The 22,508-nt window shown below is 38.9% G+C and overlaps 1 protein-coding gene across 1 annotated transcript in view; it reads right to left on the bottom strand.

The window, feature by feature from the left end:
• Positions 1-22,508, bottom strand: part of LOC124269823 (discoidin domain-containing receptor 2-like) — a 238,426-nt gene that overhangs the window by 50,078 nt on the left and 165,840 nt on the right. The window contains exon 4 of the mRNA XM_046704856.1: positions 2,671-2,812. Coding sequence (XP_046560812.1) covers positions 2,671-2,812 — 142 coding nt within the window. The remainder of the gene's footprint in view (positions 1-2,670; positions 2,813-22,508) is intronic.

Raw genomic sequence — 22,508 nt, 5'->3', positions numbered from 1 at the left:
TTTAAACCCAGACAGCTCACGCTGATACTCTTTATATAATTACTGTTTAATTTAACATACCATCTTCATACGGCAGTAATATGACTTATGAAGAGTGTTCATCTTTCTTTTCACAAAAAGCAAACAAACGTATGAACTACACAAATACTGAAATGGGAAAATATTATACTATGATCCATAATGAAACAAAGGTTTTAAATTGTTGAATGAAATTATTATGGACATCTTTGCAAAAATATTTTCAACACCGAGTTGATCCAATTTGCAGGCACGCTGAAAGTATCGGAATGGCAGCCGTTGGTGCTGCATTGTCTGCCTGCATTGGAGAAGCAATTACTGGCTTGAATCGATATCGGCCTAAGGTAGGGCTTAATGACACTGACAGGCTCGGGTCAATATTGCACAGATGAAAACGGAAGACGTGGAATTGATCGAAGATCCGGATTCGAGGGGAAGGTAAGTCCACGAGAGCAAGGGCAGAGAACTCTGTAGGTGCCATTGATTTACCCTGACTGTGTGCTGCTACCTATTTCCTATGGTGATTATGAACAATAGATCACGTCTTTACCGTGACCTCGGAGCGATATAAGAACATTGTTAATTTCCATCCTTCCTTTTGTCCATCAGTTTTTCTTCAACTTTAAAAGAAATGTAACAATAAAGATCTTGGTAATTTTGCAACATATATTCAGCATAGGAAGACATCTGTTTTGATTTACTGAAAGATATATTGATTGACAGATTTATTGAAATCATAATGATCAGAAGCATGGCTCTTCCTTTTGTTAAATCTCAGCAAAATAAAAGCAAAGCTATTGAGAGAAAAAAAGCAAACACTGAAATAAAAAAGACAAAGTCATCAATATCCCCGCTACAAAATACTCTTCATAATTATGTCTTTATGATTATGTTGTAAGGAATTAAATACTGACATATTGAACGGTTCAAAGAACTTTTGCCACAAAAATATTTTATTCAGGGCACCAGTTCTAGCTATGTGCCAAGTTTGGTGAAGAAATTGAAGTTCTGCTCGGGAAAAGACAAATGTGCACGGACGATCGGATCTGGAGGACGACTCCATTTTAATACCCCCACAAACGTAGTTTTTATGTTGTAAAATACTGACTTCAAGATTTACAGGTTAATACTTGTTTTACAAGTTAAGTTGAAGAGGTCCGTCATGGCCTTCTGCATCTCTGACAAGGATGCTTTGTACATTAATAAACATGCCCAAGGAGCAAGTTAGATTTCAAGATGAAGCATATGTTCTTTGGAAGAGCATCAGTTCCATCTCTTGAGATGACCACATATTCCCTGCAGAGAAGAGTTCCATCAAGGGGAGGTAATCCTACATCACTTGACCTTCCATCAACTATCACCGCACTTCAAAGGATTAGGCCAGTTGACAGAAATGTCAATACCTAGACACTCAAGACCAAAAGTCCAATAATTCTAACATGGCCTGATCGTAAGGAAACAGCCCCAGCTTTGCGAGGTACAAGAGATGTCTATTAGTTTGCTCCTGAGAGTAGTTAGACCAAGAAAACAACAAGATTTCACCTCCTTAATTACAACAGCAGCAACCTTTGATCTCAGCGTCACCCATGAGGCTCTGGAAGATCAATGCCAAGCAAAGAGTGGCCTCTCCTGCACCTCATACACCAGGATTAATGAAGAAAAAGAAAATTCATTTGTCGTAATCAGTTTTTCTCAAACTGCGTTACCATCACAGAAATGAACTTTCCTGTAAGGTGGATGAATCTTGAATCATCTCTTCTTTATAATTAATGAGCCATTGAGAACGGCAATGGTGCACACATATTTATTTTCCTACAAGAAGTGTATTTGGCACTCAGGATCAATCCAGGTCCAGTTGTTGAAGTCTATGGCTTGTCAGAACTGCACGGGGAATTGACCAGGTGTGGCACTGGGGTGGGACTGACTCCCTTGGGAGTCCTATACCTTCTACCATCTGCCAGTTAGCATGAAACAACTGAGTGAATGAGTTCAGATTTACGCCGCTTTTAGCAATATTCCAGCAATATCATGACGAGGGACACCAGAAATGGGCCTCACACATTGTAGTGAGTGAGTTATTGAGTATAGTTTTACACCGCTTTTAGCAATATTCCAGCAATATCATGACGAGAGACACCAGAAATGGGCACACATTGTAGTGAGTGGGTGAGTGAGTCTAGTTTTACGCAGCTTTTAGCAACAATCCAGCAAAATCACGATGAGGGACACCAGAAATGGGCTTCACACATTGTACCCATGTGGGGAATCGAACCTGGGTCTTCGGGCGTGACGAGCGAACGCTTTAACCACTAGGCTACCCTACCATCCCCACACATTGTACCCATGTTAGGCAGTATGAAACAAATCTGTATGAATGAACAAAGAAGAATCTTTGGATAGCGTGCAACATAAAATGACAACATTGTATGTGTGTCAGTTTATGTTTGTAAGTGTTTGTTGTTTTGGTCCATTAGACCAAGGAGACATTTGGATGGAGTCTGAAGTTGGAGAACTATCTCAGAGAAACGCATCCATATATCTATAGCTCGAACAAAATTCAGTGACATTAATCTTAGCATATCTGTGAAAGTTGTAAAGTGTATGACAACTAATGCCTTGTGTATGTTGATGGGCAAATGATATGTGACTTACCTTTCCATTTCCAAATCGACCCTGTGTTTCCACCATAGTAATGACCATGAGTTTTCCAAGGTCAATCTGCAAGTACTCGTAAACATCTTTGGTAATGGCTAATGTTGGACACCAGGCTCCGCCTTTTCTTTCTGTACGTATCCTGAAAATATAAAAGACAAATTTAGGATTATTTTGTATCAAAGACTAACTATTGATATGCCAAATTGATGCTCATGATGTCAGTCACTGGATTGTCTGGTCCAGCCGTGACTATTTACAGACAGCCATCACAGAGAGAGGATATTACAGACTGTGGCCTTAAACAACAAACGAACAAACAAACCATGTTCTCGCTATAGTGTACAGGTACAGTATATTGTCAATTGCTTCCTCAGATCTTTTAACGCATGAGCGCACTGCACTGAAACAACAGGTTCGACGTTAATGGCTGTAACATTAACAGAACTTCAGCACCATCATCAAAATTGCATCATGTTTTATGGCAGCAGCTAGTTCATACAAAGCTATTATTTCCTACAAACACAAACTTTGTTTTACATATAAGACAGTGTACGCTCCAGATAGCTCTCACTAATATGTTTTCTCATCACACAAGTTCAAAGCCATGATGTTGTACAAGCATTGTAACAAAGCTAGTATGGATCATTACTTAAATACCGCCTTTATGACATACACCCTGTCTTATAGACTGATCGTTTCTAAAATGTTTACACTGTATGTGGATAAACATCCATTATTCGGTCTAAATGCCCAAAGGAGCAGTGATATGTGAATCTGTATTTTTTAAAGTATAGTCTCACCCTGTCTTAAAGACTCATCGTTTCTAAAATGTTTACACTGTATGTGGATAAACATCCATAATTTGGTCTAAATGCCCAAAGGAGCAGTGATATGTGAACTTGTATTTCTTAAAGTATAGTCTCACCCTGTCTTAAAGACTCATCGTTTCTAAAATGTTTACACTGTATGTGGATAAACATCCATAATTTGGTCTAAATGCCCAAAGGAGCAGTGATATGTGAACCTGTATTTCTTAAAGTATAGTCTCACACTGTTAGTTCTCAGTCTCGCCTGGTATCTAATTTTCCATCAGTGTTCTCAGTACCCCTCCATTAATTTGTTTTCCCAAAGGCCGTAACTCACACCCACCCGGTATATAATGATGAAATATTTACTGTCATACCGGTGATAACAATATACACAATCATGACAGTCAATTCATGTATCATTATCAAACAGTGTTAAGTATTGAATTATCTCCCCTTGGGCCAACTAAGCCTACATGTCGCCAACGTTTAATAGGTAAGGTTTTGTCAAATTTGGCTCAGGTTGCAAGAAGGCCATTGTGCTGGAGTATATCAATGACATGACTTCGGTGGGGCATGAAAATGACAGCATTTGTTGTCCCTGAACCTGAACGTGTAGGGTTACCTCTGATCCCTACATGCAAGGTGGGTGGGTCTGCTGAAGGAGTTTAGGGGTAGGATGGAGGTTCATGGGGACACGAGTGAAATGAGAACTCTGTCCATCCAACTTAACTAGGGAGTAACAATTTGATTTTCAAGCTGACCGGATTTTTATTTGTGATGAGTATATTTTTTCACAATGTTGACACGCTCAAATTGCAACATAAATAGTATCCCATTGCCAGTTGCAGTACCCAGGCCAATGTCTCACCTTTTGCAAACATAATAAAAGAAATCAATTTATTTTTGTTTGTTGTATGAGTCACTCAATGGCAGTCCAGTGATATAACAGGTGCTTGTATACAGACCACACAAACCAGTGATATGACAGACGCTTGTATACAGACCACACAAACCAGTGATGACAGGTGCTTGTATACAGACCACACAAACCAGTGATATGAGGTGCTTGTATACAGACCACACAAACCAGTGATATGACAGGTGCTTGTATACAGACCACACAAACCAGTGATATGACCTTGTATACAGACCACACAAACCAGTGATATGACAGGTGCTTGTATACAGACCACACAAACCAGTGATATGACAGGTGCTTGTATACAGACCACACAAACCAGTGATATGACAGGTGCTTGTATACAGACCACACAAACCAGTGATATGACAGGTGCTTGTATACAGACCACACAAACCAGTGATATGACAGGTGCTTGTATACAGACCACACAAACCAGTGATATGACAGGTGCTTGTATACAGACCACACAAACCAGTGATATGACAGGTGCTTGTATACAGACCACACAAACCAGTGATATGACAGGTGCTTGTATACAGACCACACAAACCAGTGATATGACAGGTGCTTGTATACAGACCACACAAACCAGTGATATGACAGGTGCTTGGTGCAGACCACACAAACCAGTGATATGACAGGTGCTTGTATACAGACCACACAAACCAGTGATATGACAGGTGCTTGTATACAGACCACACAAACCAGTGATATGACAGGTGCTTGTATACAGACCACACAAACCAGTGATATGACAGGTGCTTGTATACAGACCACACAAACCAGTGATAGACATTGTGAGCATTTGGTTACAAAAGGTCAACCAGGTCAGTGACTACCTCATCCACTTGATCTCAAGTGATGAACTACATAGACTGGTGACCATTTCTAGCCTGGAATCTCTTTATCAAAGGAATATTTCCATTAATGGGTTTATCCCGTGCTCAAGCAATACATTCAATATCTTGTATTTCATTGAAGTATGGACAATACTATACATGTGTTTATAGTTTGCCCAAAGTAAGAAATCTGTTTTCAATAGCAAAGAAATAGCTAGTTTTCAATAGCAATAAGCAAAAGGAAAATATTTCAGAATCTTGCTGTTAGCTGATCACAGAACATGGGTGAGTAGGTTAATGTGGTTTTGAACGTTTGATGTGCACATACCATAAATAAGTGGAACAAATCCTTTTGAAAAAAAGGAAAAAAGCTAACAATACACACCAACTGCCATCACAAACTCAAGAGGTCAACATAAATGATGAACTACAAATGTGAGACAGGAAACTCACAAATGGAATACGAGAACATTTTAATTCACTCCTAAAACGAAGACGAGGGTGTTGCCAAGTGATGACTGCCTTTGAACTGTATCTGTAGTGCTGACTACAGTGTAATGGAGGCTATCAACTTTATAGGATGACAACCCCAGACCTGGGACAACCACAGACATGGCAGCGGGGCAATCTATTTTTCCTAAGCCTGTGCATATTTCATGACTGAAGTAATACGAAGCAGCCAGCATGCAAAATTATTTAATAATTCAGGACTTCATACAATGCCCTTGAGGCACAAAAGTTTGCATTATTTTCATATGAAGATATGCTTGTTAGAATGTGCAGTTCCGACAATGCCTTGTCTATCTTGTAGGGGACAGGTAGCTTCTGTGCAGAAGTGTCAACCAGTGTTTCTGAGTTTGAATCCTAGTTTGCCATCAAGCTGACCCAATAGTGTTGAAGGCGTGAAACCAAGCTTACAAACTTGCTCACTTCTTTCTTGTGTTCAACTCAAACAATCATTGCTGAATGACGCTACACATGTAATAGAGGAGTGTTCGTTTTATTTTTATAAGTTCCTTACAATCAGTTACTTATTTCGTTTGTCCCGTCTGTCGACAAGGAGAGCCCAGATTGTGATAACAGTGTAGTGAATACCATCATTCAAAACTGTCAAAACCAGACGGTACTCCGAACTAGACAGCACACCCTCATCTCCTGACATCCTTTCATTACTTACTGTCTTCGGTACAGGACATTCTTGAGACTCTTCCGAAATAAGGTCCAGAAACTACCACCTGCAGCAGTAATTTCCATCCTCTAACGCTAAAGAACCCCATTAATGTCGTGTGCTATTGATGCAACAACCGGCTTACACCTTTCAACCTGAGCTTCTGTCCAAAGCAATCACGCCAGCATTCATTAGTGAAGCCATCCTGAGTCACAAGAAGCTATGGCTGTTGGAAGAAATGTCCAAACCATGACATTAGGGAAGTTGGACAAGCTGTTTTTGCTTTGATGTTATGACCGTCCCCAAGGGACCAAAACATGTCTTTGTGCAGCTACCAATATTCCTGGCAGTCTTTGACTGGGCATTCAGGCTCTTGGACATGTTTGGAGGAAGTTCTTCAGACAAGTACCATCATTTTCTCAAAAGTTCTTTTCATGTTAATATGGTTGGAGGTGATTACAGCAGTGATTAGTGCTGTGGTAGTACTGATTACTCACTGTCAGTCAGGGAAAGTATCTCCAGATACTGAGATTTGTGTGAGAAAACATTGGTCTGATGGTCTTGGAACAAACAGGGAAATATTCATTACATTCTTTATCACCAAGGAAGTTTGGAGGTCAAACGTGAGGATGCATGCATCATATTCTATGATCATTAAGAATCTATGAGTATTTCAAACACATTTATTTACACCTACCATTCTCCCTGTCGGATGGAGATTCATAAGAGAAATAAGGACAAAATCCTTTTGATATTCCGAAAAAGGTTTATTGTTTAATTCAAACTTTATCATGAGCATGCTGTTCATGTATAGTTATCAAATAGTGATGACACCAGGTGTTTGTTTATGATATAGCCAGAATTGAACACTCATGCATGTGGACACTGCTTTCAACATTGATTTCTTGTGTTTATGGAAACAGTCACTTTTGTTTACATAGTTTGAAAGTCTGAAACATGCATGAAACCTCTTTACAGATCGTTAAGTCCATGCAAGCTATATGGGACATTTAATAACCTTCCATCCAGTTACAATACTTGGAAAGGTTGTTGTCTATGTTATACATCCAATTCAATTCTTCATTATCCTTAAATTTAAGATTTTATCAGTGGTTAACAATAATTGTTAGGAGTAATGCCTAACCAGGCGTGTAGCATGCCAGTTTTTCCGTGTAAGCCCGATAGGTTGCAAGCTTTATGTTTGGATAGTAATGAGGGCTTGCCCAACTTTCATAACAAAAATCATGTGTAATCCCAGGATTCGTTTTATAATGGTAGCTACGCCCCTGCTAACACACCAGAGATGTGATAGTCATGATTGAGATATAAGGAGAACTATCTGAAAAGGCTAATACTAAACGTTTTCTTAATGTGTTAGCTGTATAGAGAAATATACCAGAGTGACAAGCTGTTCAACATTTTGAATGCTAACAATTCTTCAAGTTAAGAAACTGAAGGCTTGTTCCAAGAATAAAGTTTGATGTACATGTTCCATAGATTGGTGTAGAGGGTATACTCGGTCCAAAAGTATATTTTATTTTCAATATCCCCAGGTTATGTTACACAGTTTCTGTTTGGAGTGAGTGAGTGAGTTTAGTTTTCATGGGTAGTTTCTGTTTGGAACATTCAACCATTATGTCTTACATTCTTTAAATCCCTCACAGCCTGGAACTGGTCTGATGCAGGTTCAAATCACATTAAGTTGGACTTGAAGACATGCCATGCTTTTTCCCTGTGATGTAGTTCCTCCAACCTGAGCAGTATTACTTACTCTGAGAAACCAACTTCACCGCAATTCTTTGGCAACAATGGCAGCGCTTCAAGAATCAATAAAGAATCAGACCCTCGACCGGAGTTGTGCCTCAAATATACGCATCTGATCACAAAATCAATACTGTGAAAGTGCCAGCGTGCGAACCGGGAGTTTTAATGTGTACATGTTCAACTCAACAGCGCATTGTTGAAAGCTAGTGCTCAAGGGCATGAAATTAATCTCCCAAGATCAATGTCTCATTGAGAGATAGATTGTATAAGGCTTTGAACATTGTTATTACTCAAAAATAACTAAGCGCAAAAAATAAATACCCTACAGAGAAACTGTATTACATGTGAGATTCAGGCTTGTAGAAAGTTTCTATCAACTTCCTGTCGGATAATGAGACTTTGGATTTTTTACACTTTATTCTTTCACTAACTTTTCATTTAGTTACAAGAACATCTGTAAACTCAATTCAAAAATCTATTTTCCTAAAATACATTTTTTATTAGGAATAATATTTTAGGTCATAATCTCAACAAAAATAATCGTCTTTTTTTACAAGTGAAATTGCAGAATTCAACAAACCCATTATATACACCACTTAACATAGATCATGTCCTTCTTCGAGATCAGGTGCACTTAAATTGGTTTGCATTAGGTTTCAAAAACTCATTTATCACATGTGCGCATCTAATGTGTATTTGGTACTACAGAAAACAGATAGCCATGGTGAGGAACCAATCAAGCAGTAGTCTGGTCCGCAGTTCCTGAACCACATCGTGTTCCCTTCCACCCAGCCTCAGTGCCATGCTATAGCCCTAAATAAAGATTTAGATTTAAAAACATATTTTTTACACTGGTTCTCAGTCATCCATTCCACTGGGGATCCTTTTTAACTTTAATGTAGTTGCTTGTTTCTTTCAAAATTATAGATTTTCAGAGACTAAACATTAATCTAGTCTATCAGTGATGGCCGCTTGTGGACAGTCTCAACATCAGCGAGCCACATTATTTTCTCTTCCACCCAAACCTTTCTTCAAAAGCCCTAAATGAAGCAAGTCTAGATTTACCCAGATTCAGGGAATCAGGGTCCTGAATCTCTGGTCTGCCTTGGCTCCTTTTCAATTCAAATGGGTTTATTTGTTACAATTAAAATTATATATTCGGAGACAAAGCATTAGTCTAGAACAAACAGTACAACTCACAGATGTGAAAACCTCCTCCGACATTAAACTGGTTTATTCCTCACACATTTGTCTCACAACACTTAACACAATCAGATTTCTTGTTTAATTTTCCTTATGATGAGATAACCATCCCTGATACACAGATAGATAACAGTAAAGGGAAACAGTACCTCCAACCAACAACAGCAATCACATCACTATTAATGTTCTGAGGCCATTATAATTTGTCCATTGCTTGCTAGCTGTAAAAGGTCTCTCTTCCGAGAAGTAATTTTTGCGACATAAAAAAACTCATCTCTGATCATAACGGGTTGGTCTGGAAAGGGCTGAAAGCTCAAAGGGTGTTTAGTGCCTCCATGCTCATCACGAGTCTTCATAAATCACACAATTCAGTTTTGAACTGGTTTTGTATCAATATTTTCCTTCTCTTCAAACTGCAGATGAACAAAGTGAGTGTTACTTAAAGTTTGTTTGTTTGGTAGTTGTTTAATGCAGCATTCAGCAATATTCCAGCTATAAGTCGGCAGTCTGGAAGTCTGGAAGTCTGGGACCGACATCTGAGTGATTGATATCAGGAGAACTGATCTATGAAAATGGGATATGATGACAAGCAGAAAAAGTCCCGAGTCTGACCACCTGATCCGTTAGTCACCTTTTACGACAATTGTGGGCTGCTGTAGACCATTTCTAACCAGGATCATCCAGGGTCACATGTTTGTGCACACTTTATCATCACAGTTTCATTATGAATCATAAACATATGACTGACTGACTGACTGACTGAGTTTGGTTTTACGCCGCTTTTAGCAAAATTCCAGCAATATCACGGCAGGGGACACCAGAAATGGGCTTCACTCATTGTACCCATGTGGGGATACGAACCCGGGTCTTCGGCGTGACGAGCGAACGCTTTAACCACTAGACTACCCCACCGCCCCATTAAACATATGATCATGACGTAGTGAGAATTATACTACTCTCCTTTCGGCAGAGATTTCTTGTGGATGTGGAAAGGGTTTTAGTTTGTTAGTTGAGGAAGTCTATGTAGGTTTTGCATCCATAAGTTTTTCTTATTTCAAACCTTGTCAGAACAACCAGTACTGCTTTAAACTGTCAGTCCTCTCATCAAATTTGATCATCAGAACAACGACAGTAACTACCATCTTTATTTTACCATCCAACATCCTGATGTTGTATTTAGAGAAACAATTAACGCCATTATGCCACACCCACACGCACATCATTAACCTTGTCCATCATCCCTGGATGCGAGCGTATCACACAGATGGGATGTTATAACACATATAGCATGAATAATAGAAGATATCATTATTATCAAATGTTATTACAAATATCAAAAAATCTGTGCCACTTATTTCAATTAGGATTTTGTTTTCTGCCAAAGTTCACACAATGCCCCGAGGTTATTGTCTGGGTATCAAATGTTGAATTTAACATGAATCTTTATGCGAGAGTACGACTCAAATGCATTCATTAGAACAAATCATCCCCTTCCTGTGGCCAAGTCAATAAAATTTGGCTGCTGATTTCGACAGAATCCTAAAAGGGCATGAGTGTGATGGAATTATACTACTTGTCTAACGACTGCCTCTAACTACATATAAATACCCCATTAAAATCAGTGATCGGAAGGTCACAAATGGCAAATGGGACAGCCATAGACGACATTAGCATATGTTGGAGATGAAGCTGCCTTAATTTTGTCACCCTGCAAAGATGGAGAAAGTTTACGAGTCCCCGTTGGATAATCAAATCTCATTTGTTGAAGGAAGTCTTGAGATGTATGTATTTGGGGGCAACACAACACAAAGCCTAGAGTTAATCAAGAATGGTGTGATTTATTCCACGTTGGGAGGAGGGGGATACGGAGGAGATGGTATGAGGAAATATTGCCACAAACATCTTCTCTCAGAACACAGATGGTAAAAGATGTATTGGGCATTGGCACAGATCTTGAAGAATTTTCAAGTGATTTGGAAGCAGCGGTCATGAATTATTCAAAATACGCACCATAACCACAAAACATAATTTGTAAATAACCAGTCTTCTGTGGAGTGTTGCCTGTTTAAATGTTTATCATTAACACTAATTCAGGAAAAAAGAGCCATATCTATGAAATACTTCCATCATGTTTTGGTCACACACACGATTATAAAGTTGGTCGATATTTACACGAGGTAATGAGATGGCATCTGGTGTCTGCAAACTCAAATTGAGATACTTACAGTTGAGTGGCTAGTAATGTATTTTGTGATGGTGCCTGAACCACATAAAATACATCTATCGTTATTTTGACATTATAAGTTGACCCTTGGATGCTGGTAGTGAATACCTGGAGCTTCCCTGGCATTTCAGGGGAATTCAACAACTGAACAGATCAAGTCTGGTCAATTAGTATGACTCATCCTGTTGAAGCAGGTTTAACATTCGGCAAGCCACAACTCAACAACTTTTCAATGTAACTGAGTTACCTGTAAATTTAAGCCAACTAAAGTGAACTTGGAAACAACCTCAACAGGAAGTTTCAAATGTTGAAATGAGTGCATTTAAGTCAAGTTATTTGCATTTTATAGGCATGATTTGTACATAATTAATTAATAATGCCTATCGTTAATATTCAAGAAAGTATTACTTTTATATTCCTATCATCTACCATGGTAGAGCATCAGTCAAAGATGGTTCTTGTAATTCCATACTTCTGTTTGATCAATCAGAATTGAGAATTTTTGAAATTCGTCATCACCCAGTATGTTTTAGCGTGTATTACCTTGGTTTTAAATTTTAAACTGGAGGTAACACCAAAAGTAATATGAAGTCATATGCACAAGTAGAGGCCAAATTCCTCGACTTGAATAACATACGAAGTGTTCTGTCAAAAACAATTCCACTTTCTTTGTTCTCCAAAGATTTCCCCCAGAAAGATCATATCTCTGACAATGATCTAAAAAGTGTCAAAATCTACTGCTTGTGAAGAATTTCTTTCTCTCCAATTTTGAAATCCAACCTGACAATTTTTTATGTGATTTGAGATTTTGTCTCGGAATACTGACTGTTAAGAAATTTAATCTGTTCCTTTTTTTCTCAATCTCAGACAAATTGTTCCAGGAGACAACAGTTAAAATCTTTACGAGTTTGAAATTCGGGAAAAAGGGTCATGGAATATTTTTTTTCCCTGACACAGTGTACATGTTTTTTAAGTTGTCAACAGCAGTGTCCTTATTTCCTAATCAATCATTTATGGCTGTAAGATAACGTTGATAGTTCCCTAGAACAAACATACAGCACACCCAACAAAAACAATCCCAGCCCCTTCAGACTCACTAAAAAACTGTACATCACGTCTTGTAGCCTTTGGCCTTCCATGTTTAGACAAGATCTGTTGTGGTTGTGAAACATATCTGTCTTGATGTATTGTATAATATCACAAGGATGCATGCCTCTTGTGAAGTGTACAAGAATGGAAGTGATTATAACTGGCTGTGTAGGATAGTTTAGTAGAAACAATGTATACTGACCAGCAAAAGAAACACAATTCAAGAAATCAAAACAATTGTGTTAAAGTATCAAATCCCAAAAAGTTTAATTTTCATGAATTCTGAGCTGCATTTTTATTGCTGGTCAGTATATGTGTATATACAAAAATGATCACTATCACTGATGTGTGGCATGGCGTTGAGGGCATGGAGTGGCATGTTACAAAAATGACCACTACTACTGATGCATGGCATGGTGTAGCCTGGCATGGCCTAGCATTGCGTGGCATGGCTGGGGCATGTCACAAACGATACCACTACCACTGACATGTGGCGTGATAATGTGTGGAATGGTGTGGCATGGAGTGGCATGGAGTGGCCGGGGCATGTTACAAAAATGACCACAACCACTAAGGTGTGGCATGGCATGGAGTGGAATGGCATGTTACAAAAATGACCACTACCACTGACGTGTGGCATGGCATGGCATGTTACAAAAAATGACCACTACCACTGTTGGGTTGTGGGTGAGGCATGGTATGGCATGGTGTATTGGTCAAAACCCATAATCAAAGATATGGTGAAAACAAACCAATAATGGTGACCCATCATAGGTTCCTATGCTAGTCATAGGTTCCTTGCATGCCCAAGGGAAGCAACTCTGCAGAGTGAATTATGGTGCCTAAGACAACATGGCAACCTCTGCCCCAGCATGTGCTGAAGGCTAAGCATTCACTGTATCAAGCTTAACCTTTCTTACAGACAGCAGTAATTTAATCTTTTATTTTGAAATATTGAACATGTGCACTGACTTCCTACTCTTGAACAAACATTCCAAAGACCAAGTTCGATAGCGCACTATGATTCTATCTCCAAAATGTCACTGCCTACATTTTCACCTATCAAAAGAGTATCAATTTTACATGCTGACAAAAAAGTCCATACAAAAATGGATTTCATTTTAGCACCAAAATCTTTATCAATGGAGAGTTGCTAATTATCCACTGAGAGCTGCATAAAAAAGAGGCTGGTCACACATTTAAATTACTGCTGTCACTCATGGGACTGATAAGGTGAAATAAGATTTCTGCAGAAGGATAGTTCCTATCTGAACCAGATAGGGAGGGGTGAGAATGGCTCCTTCCATCATGCCTGGAATCACTTGGGTTCTCCTGGAACACAGAGTGAAGGCTTTTTCACCATAGTCTGCCCTCTTGGGCAACCTTGAAACACAGGTCTATCAGTTTCCTGGAGTTTCCCAAATTTCGGGCCAGTACCCACAATTCTTATGATTTGAAAAGGAACCTTTGACCTTAGTTCTTGTCTCTTATCATCTGTGATTAAAACATTCATGCCACATCAATGCACATGTAGTCCCCTTTTTAAGACAATTCATGAAGCAATATATTGAAGAGCAGGCAATATGAAGGAGAGTGCCAACTGTTTCAGTTAAATGACAGTGGATGATTTTGAGTTTAGTTTAGTTTGGGGGAATGGGTACCTAACTGTCTAAGTCATGAGCAGATTGTGTTTCTTGGAATGGAGGAACCATACCTATGCTCCTCCATTTCACTAGAGTTGGAAACATTCGAGACCTGCATCCCTTCAGGGTTTTCTCCCACATTAAGCTGACTTGTGATATAACTGAAATACTGTTAGTGGTATGAAACCCAACTCACTCACTCAGTCCAATTTAACCACCCAATCATACAATCCAAACCGGGGCGGTGGGGTAGCCTAATGGTTAAAGCGTTGGCTTGTCACGCCGAAGACCCGGGTTCGAATCCCCACATGGGCACAATGTGTGAAGCCCATTTCTGGTGTCCCCCGCCGTGATGTTGCTGGAATATTGCTAAAAGTGGCGTAAAACCAAACTCAGTCAGTCAGTCAGTACAATCCAAACCCAATCACCTCTCACAACCAGCCTCGACTGCATGGAATCAGTTCCGACCAGGAATCCCTCGGGGGCCATTTGGAGTCTAAACCAGGGACTGGTGTTCTATGTCTACAGGCTGGATTGTTTTGTCCCCAAACTCATTAAATGAAGCCAGACCAAAACAGGCAGCTTGGTCTGTCCCACAGACCCTGAATCAGGTTGTTTTCACTTCAGCCCAGCCCTTTCTACCATGGAAAAACCTAAAAAAAACAATCTTGCCTTTCCTCAGATTCAGAAATCTGGTTTTGCATCTCCCATCTCACTTCTGCTCCTCAATTTAAATGTTATTTGTTTTTAACCAAATTATATATTTTCAGACACTAAGCATTGGTCCACATTTTTATATTTTGCAAACTATCGAAAAGTCCATACAAAAATGGATTTGATTTAAGCACCAAAATCTTTATCAATTGCTAATTATTCACAGAGAGCAGCATAAAAAAGAGGCTAAGTATATGTCTACATTTTTATATTTTGCAGACTGTCAGTAATCTAACCAAGACCTGCAGGCATTCAAACCAACCACATTGCTACAACCAAGTCCATATTAATGTAAGGAAGTTATGGTACCGTCGTGACACAGGAATCACTTTGTGCAAGGGGACCCTGAACATGGGTTAAAAGGTTCAAACCTCAGAGGTACACAGAAATCACCTATCCTTTCTGTAACATAAATATTTATCCAGGATTACTTCCATATGTAAGACAAGAGGAAAGGTCAAAACACAATGCTCGGGCTCACCTAAACATGGCGTTTATTACATGCTGAAGTGGAGTTCTTGTTTTCTGACAATACCAGATATTAGAACGTGGAGTCTTGTTTTCTGACAATACCAGATATAATAACGTGTAGTCTTGTTTTCTGACAATACCAGATATAATAACATGGAGTCTTGTTTTCTGACAATACCAGATATACGGAGGATGAGTTCTTGTTTTCTGACAATACCAGATAGAAGGACCACAAGATATGCTTTGGCTGGAGTCCAAGTCTTGTGAGGAGTTTTTGAAATTCCTTGTCAATCACTGAGAGTCTTCTATCAATGACATACGCTGGGAGCAGGTGATACGTGGTAATGACGGATGAGAGGAGTACATGAAGCTACCTAAACATCCAGCACTTCCTACAGACAGCCTCCTTGTAGCCAGAACAAGTGATGGCAGTGCCAGAATAAATCAATTACCGTCCCAATTGCTTGAATACATAGACATGTTTACTTACATAATGCGTTTCTGTCTGCTTAAACCCAGCAAAACAGTCATGTAAACTTTCAATGCCTGTGAACCGTACTACACACTTGATCTGCATAAGTCTTTGCGTTCTATATTTGCATATATTTAATTTGGAGGTCATGGTATTGGTTGTCAAGATTGTCCTGGATTCTACTTTTCGCATCGATTACTGTTGCTTTGGTTTCTTCTCTCTGAAGGCATCTACTTCTCGAGCCAAGACCGAGCGGTTTGTAGTTTTTTTATTCATTGTGGAGGAAATTCAATTTGTCAGCTCCACGGTGAATGTGGTTAGCCTAAACTTGAGCCAAATTAGAAAACCTATTCGGTATATCAAAGAGATGATCTCACTGTAGTTGCTCGTGAGAAGAAACATGGAGAAACATAAGCTAAAATCAAAGGGAATTCCCTCTGGAGCACCATGACAGGGAGTGTAAGACAGAAATAGAACTAGTCAGTCATAAACCAATTCCATATTGTCAGTAAACAGCAATGGTCAGATTAAGGACGGTAAATACCAGGTTATAAACATAGTGGCCCATAAATATCAGTCGTTATTTGTTTCTGAATCAGTGGGTTCATTGTAAGGAAAGAGTTTCATGACATTAATCAGATTTGTATTGATCCACTTGCAATGATTTATGATGTTTTTTATTTATATCTACATTCAGTCAGAGAATCCGACCTGAATGTCATTTGAGATCAGTTACATCAACACAAGTCGATAGAAGTTCAAATACTCTGAGGTTTCTGAAATTATTGTTTGAATTCTTCACCTTGCAGACAGTGATAAGCAGTGTCCCCTGGGTAAAAGTAACCAATCAATGAAGTAAATGATCTCGGTTGATTGTGACATCGTGAGTGAGTGTGTATGGTTTTACACCACTTTTAGCAATATTCCAACAATATCACGGCGGGGGACACCAGAAAATGAGGTTCACACGTTGTACCCATGTGGGGAATCAAACCCTGGTCTTCGGTGTGATGAGCAAATGCTCAAACCACTAGGCTACCCTACCGCCCCTTGTGACATCATGATAAATCATTGTTATGCATTTTCACTGCAGTAACATCTCCTTGGAGATATTACTTGATATCAACTGAGCCATATTTCCGGATATAGCTCTAGCTTTGGATGATAAATGCATGTCATTTTCTTTTCATATTTCACCATATGTGATAAACTCATTAGCTTAAAAGTATGACAAGCTACTAGCACCCACAAATATCCTTCCCTCTGTATCTATTTCCATTTGCTTGAACTGTTTTCTGTGTCTCTGCTGATTCTATTCAACCAACTGAACATACCTGCCTCATTATAGACACAGCAGGTAATGGAAGTCTACATGTAAACAAACAAACCTTACACGTGAAAACAGAAACAGATTTTAATACTGACAGCTCTGCCGGGTCGCACTAATGGAAATTGAAGTCAGAATATGCTAATATACAATGCAGCCTCGCTTCACCTGTCATCTCGGGATGGTAGCTACAGATCGCATGGTAACAATTACCTTCAGAACGGGTACCATGAGGGCAACAGCAGCTTCGGCTGCATTGTATAAACTAAGCTAATCTCATCCTCAATATCAATCTTGTTGTACACACAAAATAACCCACATGACCTTTGGCATAAACTAAACTAATTAATGGTTCAAAATGGAGGATTTCACAGACATCAAACATCTCAATATCATTGCCATGAATATTGTATATGTCTTCTTCAAAATCGCCTTCACTGTTCGGGCTTCTTGTCAACTCTGACCTTTCTTGAGACTCTCTGAATTATGAAGTTAAAGCTGATGAATGGCATATTTATAAATAGTCCTGGAATAGGTTTGATCAAGTGGGCATCTGCGGAACTGGTAATATTTGGGTTAACATCAAGGTGACCTCTAAGTCATCATTGTCATTGCCAAGGTCAACCATTGACATGCAGAAATAGCAGAAGATTCAGAAGAGATGCCACAAAATTAATATTTCATGTATCTATCAGATTTGACTTTTTTGCATTATATTCCTATTTCCATATTTAATTCCTATAGTTCACTCATAAATGTTTGGAATCATTACTTTCTGTATCAGATCAAACCATCTTTGACTTGGAAACAATCAAATCAGTGTTTCTGGAGTGATGAAGTTTGTAGGAAACACCAGAATGACATACATCTATGTCAGACAAAACACAGACGAGTCATAAACTCTCTAGTATTAAGGACTCGGAAACAGTACAAACACTCTTGTATTAAAAGATCATTAATTGTACAAACTCTAAGTCATCAATCAGCATGTGAAGAAAGAAAGTGATTTCCTAACAACTCTAATAAACATGATCTTGAGTGAGAAAGGGATTTCCCAACAACTTGCCAGAGATGGTGATTCACGTTTTGCATCATGCTTAAACAATTTGTTGGATGTCAAAAGGTCTGCCAAACACTGTTTGAAAACAAGTTTGAGTAAAGCTTCACAAGAGTCTGGATGTGAGCGTAGCCTGCTACAGAACCGTGGCATTAAGTCTGGTGTCTAAGATGTCACGGGATGTAAGCTTCCCACCTGACAAGATGTTGCCTCCTCCAAGATTCCAAACTTAGAAAATCCACCCTGATGCAGATGTGCAGAGCACCGAAACACATACCACTTGAAAACAGACGCCTTCCGGGTAAACTCCTATAATCTTTCCCGCTGGCCTACCACAAAGAAGGATGTTGAAAAAATATGGGTTGTCAAATGGAACCTCTTGAAAAATAAAGCATATATGTATCACAAAGGATGAAGGTTTTACTACACAGTATGCCCACTTGGTTTCCTTCATGAACACAGATCTTCCGAACGCCACCTGCTGGTAGATAGTGGTACCTCGACAAGAGTGAGTGAGTGAGTGAGTATGGTTTTACGCTGCTTTTAGCAATACTCTAAGTACATCACACCAGAAGACACCTGAAATGGGCTTTACACATTGTACCCATGTGAGCGAGGTGAGTGAGTGAGTGAGTCCCATAATGGATCTAGCAGTGTTACAGAAGAATAATGACAATAGATGGAAAAACATACACTTCCCAATTTCCTTATTACTGGCTCTGTAGACTTTTACATAGGACTGCATGCTAATTACCTCAATGACATCAATAAAAGATTACTGAACAAGAATTTACTTTTGTAGTTATAGGTCACTTATTAAGAAAGCAGAGAAAAGACAACACGGTCTGAATCACAATTTCAATTTTGAATGTTGTCTGCAATACTCTCAACGATCACAGTGAAACCCGACTTAAAAAATAACATTGTCATTTAACCAAATGTCTTCTCAAACATCAGATGACTAAATGACATCAACATATTTTGGATACAAATCATTTCCTAATCTTCACACTGATGAAACATGAAGCTGAACAGTGAAGAAATAAAAGCAAATTCAGAAGATAAAACAGTGTAATGCCAGTTAAATCTTTTACTGCCTAAATGGAGAGAGGTCAAAGTATAATTACTTCCAATATGGTTGCTGAAACAAGAACATTGCCCAAGATCAAAAGTTCAGGTCACCACCAGAAGTCATATTCATCCTGAAGCAGACATCACTTCACAAGAACAGTTCAAAGATATGCACTGAATTTTCTTCTTCACCTTTATGAGAAAACCAATACATTCATCTGTAGAAAAAACAAACACATTTTTAAGCTCACAATGGCCATTCTTTCAGTTGCTAGGACTGTGAAGTACACTTTTGATGTTGGAACCTTTGTTTGATAATCCGTCTGACTTGTCAGAAACTTGTCAATAGAGTCCTCTTTTTCTGACTGTCTGACAAATTAACTTGTCTAAAACCTTCTCGGGAGTTTGTGTAGTACAGCAGTTATGTGTTTGGAATCTTACAAATGACTTTGCTTTTATCAGAGATTTCTGTGGCTGTGGATCAGGTTTTGCTGCTCTTATTCATCAAAGTAAGGCTTTGATTTCTAACATGGCAACTGGTTTGTAGAAACCTCCCTTACTTTCTGTATAAGCTTTCATAATATACTTGAAAGCAAAAAGCTGCTAATTAAATATTTCTTGATCTCAAACTATAGGTGTGAACATAGCCTTTCTACCAAACATCTTAAATTACTATCACACTTAGATCAGGTCCTTCAGTCAAAACCTAAGCTGTTTGTTTATGTTTAGTGGAAAATTGCTGTAAGGTGTCGTGTCCGCCAACATTTAAGTTTATTTTTCAAGGGATTGCAGCAAATTTGCAAATTAAACAACTTCACATGCAAGGAAGGAAAAGGGTAATTCAAGATGGCTGTGGTATCACAGGGAGCAGATGAACCCACGAGCAGACGCCAACTGAACTGCCTGACCTACTCAGGGGCATCTTTGGCCAGTTAGGATTTCATTGTAAAAAACAAGAAGCAGAATATATCATGGCAGAAAATATCGTGAAAAGCGTGAGGAATTCATTATAAATACATAGTTTATCATGCCACCTCCTCTGGCTGGGGGGAAGATAACGGAAGTGTTGGAATTTTATCCAAAGGTAGAAGCCATGAATGAATATGGAGAATTTCATCCAACAGGATATTTACTCTCCTGCACCAGTAAATATGCTAATAGAAACAAGTTGTTCCTTGTTGGACTATTATCCAAGGATATAAAACAGTGATATGTGACAAACTGCAGAGCAGAGGAGATAGGCCAACCAGAAACTGCTGTGACGTCTGCTGCTGTAGAATTCCTTGAGTAAATTACCGTTCCAACAAACCTGCTATCATTCCAACAAACCGGCTATCGTGCCTTGCGGTCTTCAATTTCACATTCTCTGATTTGAGTGTCTTGGTGGACACATCACTCAATGTAGGAATGGAGAAATTGGAGGGATTCACAACATCAAAGATTTTTTACACTACTCTGCTTTCGACATGAGCTCTTAGCAAAAGCCATTACACAACCTTGAAGAGCTTCTTCCATTTGAAATATTACCCTAAATAACAAACACGATGCAAATCTTTTAGCTTTTGGAAGTCAGCTGAAGCTGATTTTAAAAGTCAAAGTCTACTATGGTTTCACTGGGCAAGTGGAACAGCCAGCTCTCATCATAGTACTTCTCAAACAAATGATGTGGTTCCGACTTATTCCCCTTCATTTACTACCAGAATGATTGATAGGAAGCATCCATACACTTGTTGTGGCATATCATGAATAACCAATCACAAGACGGTCAAATGGAATATTAGATACATTTTGTAATCACCCCATTTCAACAACAATTTTGGCATAAGAAGAATGTAGGCACATCCATGATGACGGTACTTTACCTTATAATCTTACAATCGGAACACATTAAAGCAGAAACAATTCAAAGGAAACATATCAAAGACATGTGCAAGCCGACTTTCTGTCATTGACTCCATTTTATTTGCAAAGACGATCCTGACAGCCTCAAGTCAACTGTATGTATCAAACAGCTTTCTGCTGAGCTATGAAAGCTTTCATCAAAGCACAACTGAACTAAACGTGGACATTAAATCTCGCAAAGCAGTGGGAAAACATGACATATTATAATGTCTGTTTTTCTAGACTTCTGAACCTCATTCCAATAGGTCTGGCTTCTGAACTTGATGCAAAGCTTCTCACCAAAGACACAAGGGTCATATTTGAAGAGAATTATTTGAGTGACATACAAAAAACTATCCCAGCATGCCCCAACCCTAATGGCAAAGTGGCTGCTGGTAGTGCCTAGGTTCTTCAAAGCAAGACTACAATCTGACATTTGGTACTGCTCCACATCATCAGATCAGCCCAGCAGGTTTGGGCCATTACCCTGATCACAAATACAGCTGCAATTGGGACAATGGCCTATCTGTGCTCCCTGTGACATGGTCTGTGTTCAGTCATATGTTTGGTAACAGAATAATCTTCAGGGATCAGTTCAATGTAACCCATACCCATAACTTGCAGACACAGACTAATGGAATTAGAAACAAAGCTAGTGTAACCTTGTGGGCATTAGCCACCCACATTTTACTGGGGATGAAGAATGGATTCTGTTTCGCAAATTAATGGCAACTCTCTACACTGACCATGGCCTATATAGGCCGGATGATGATTGAATAGGAGCTCAGAGCTTCATCCACTGGAGCTAGACAAGGTGTACTTAATAATGCTTTGATAATTACATGGAACGTACTAGCAGGATTCCGGGATTATGTGAGTCACAGAATAAATCATTGTCAACCATGTCACTGGCCTCCCTCCACAAACAGAACACTGAGTCATAGATTAATATTAGTCAAAGAAATATAGTCTTTTTATTTAAAATAATCTATGTACAAAATACTTTCTAAACCTAGAAACGTTAATAATTTCTGCAGCTAGAGTTAATTATTCTAGTCATTCTAGACATATGGTGGATGGATTTGCAAATAAATCTGTAGAGTTTCTTAATTTCCACAACTCGAGGTAATCTAGACTTGCCAAATCATTGTAGACTAGAGATGAATTTATTAGCAAATTAA

Source organism: Haliotis rubra, unplaced genomic scaffold (genome assembly GCF_003918875.1).
Source record: "Haliotis rubra isolate DU_JTF1 unplaced genomic scaffold, ASM391887v1 Scf148, whole genome shotgun sequence".
NCBI classification, from domain to species: domain Eukaryota; kingdom Metazoa; phylum Mollusca; class Gastropoda; order Lepetellida; family Haliotidae; genus Haliotis; species Haliotis rubra.
This window is presented reverse-complemented; position numbering and strand designations above follow the sequence as displayed.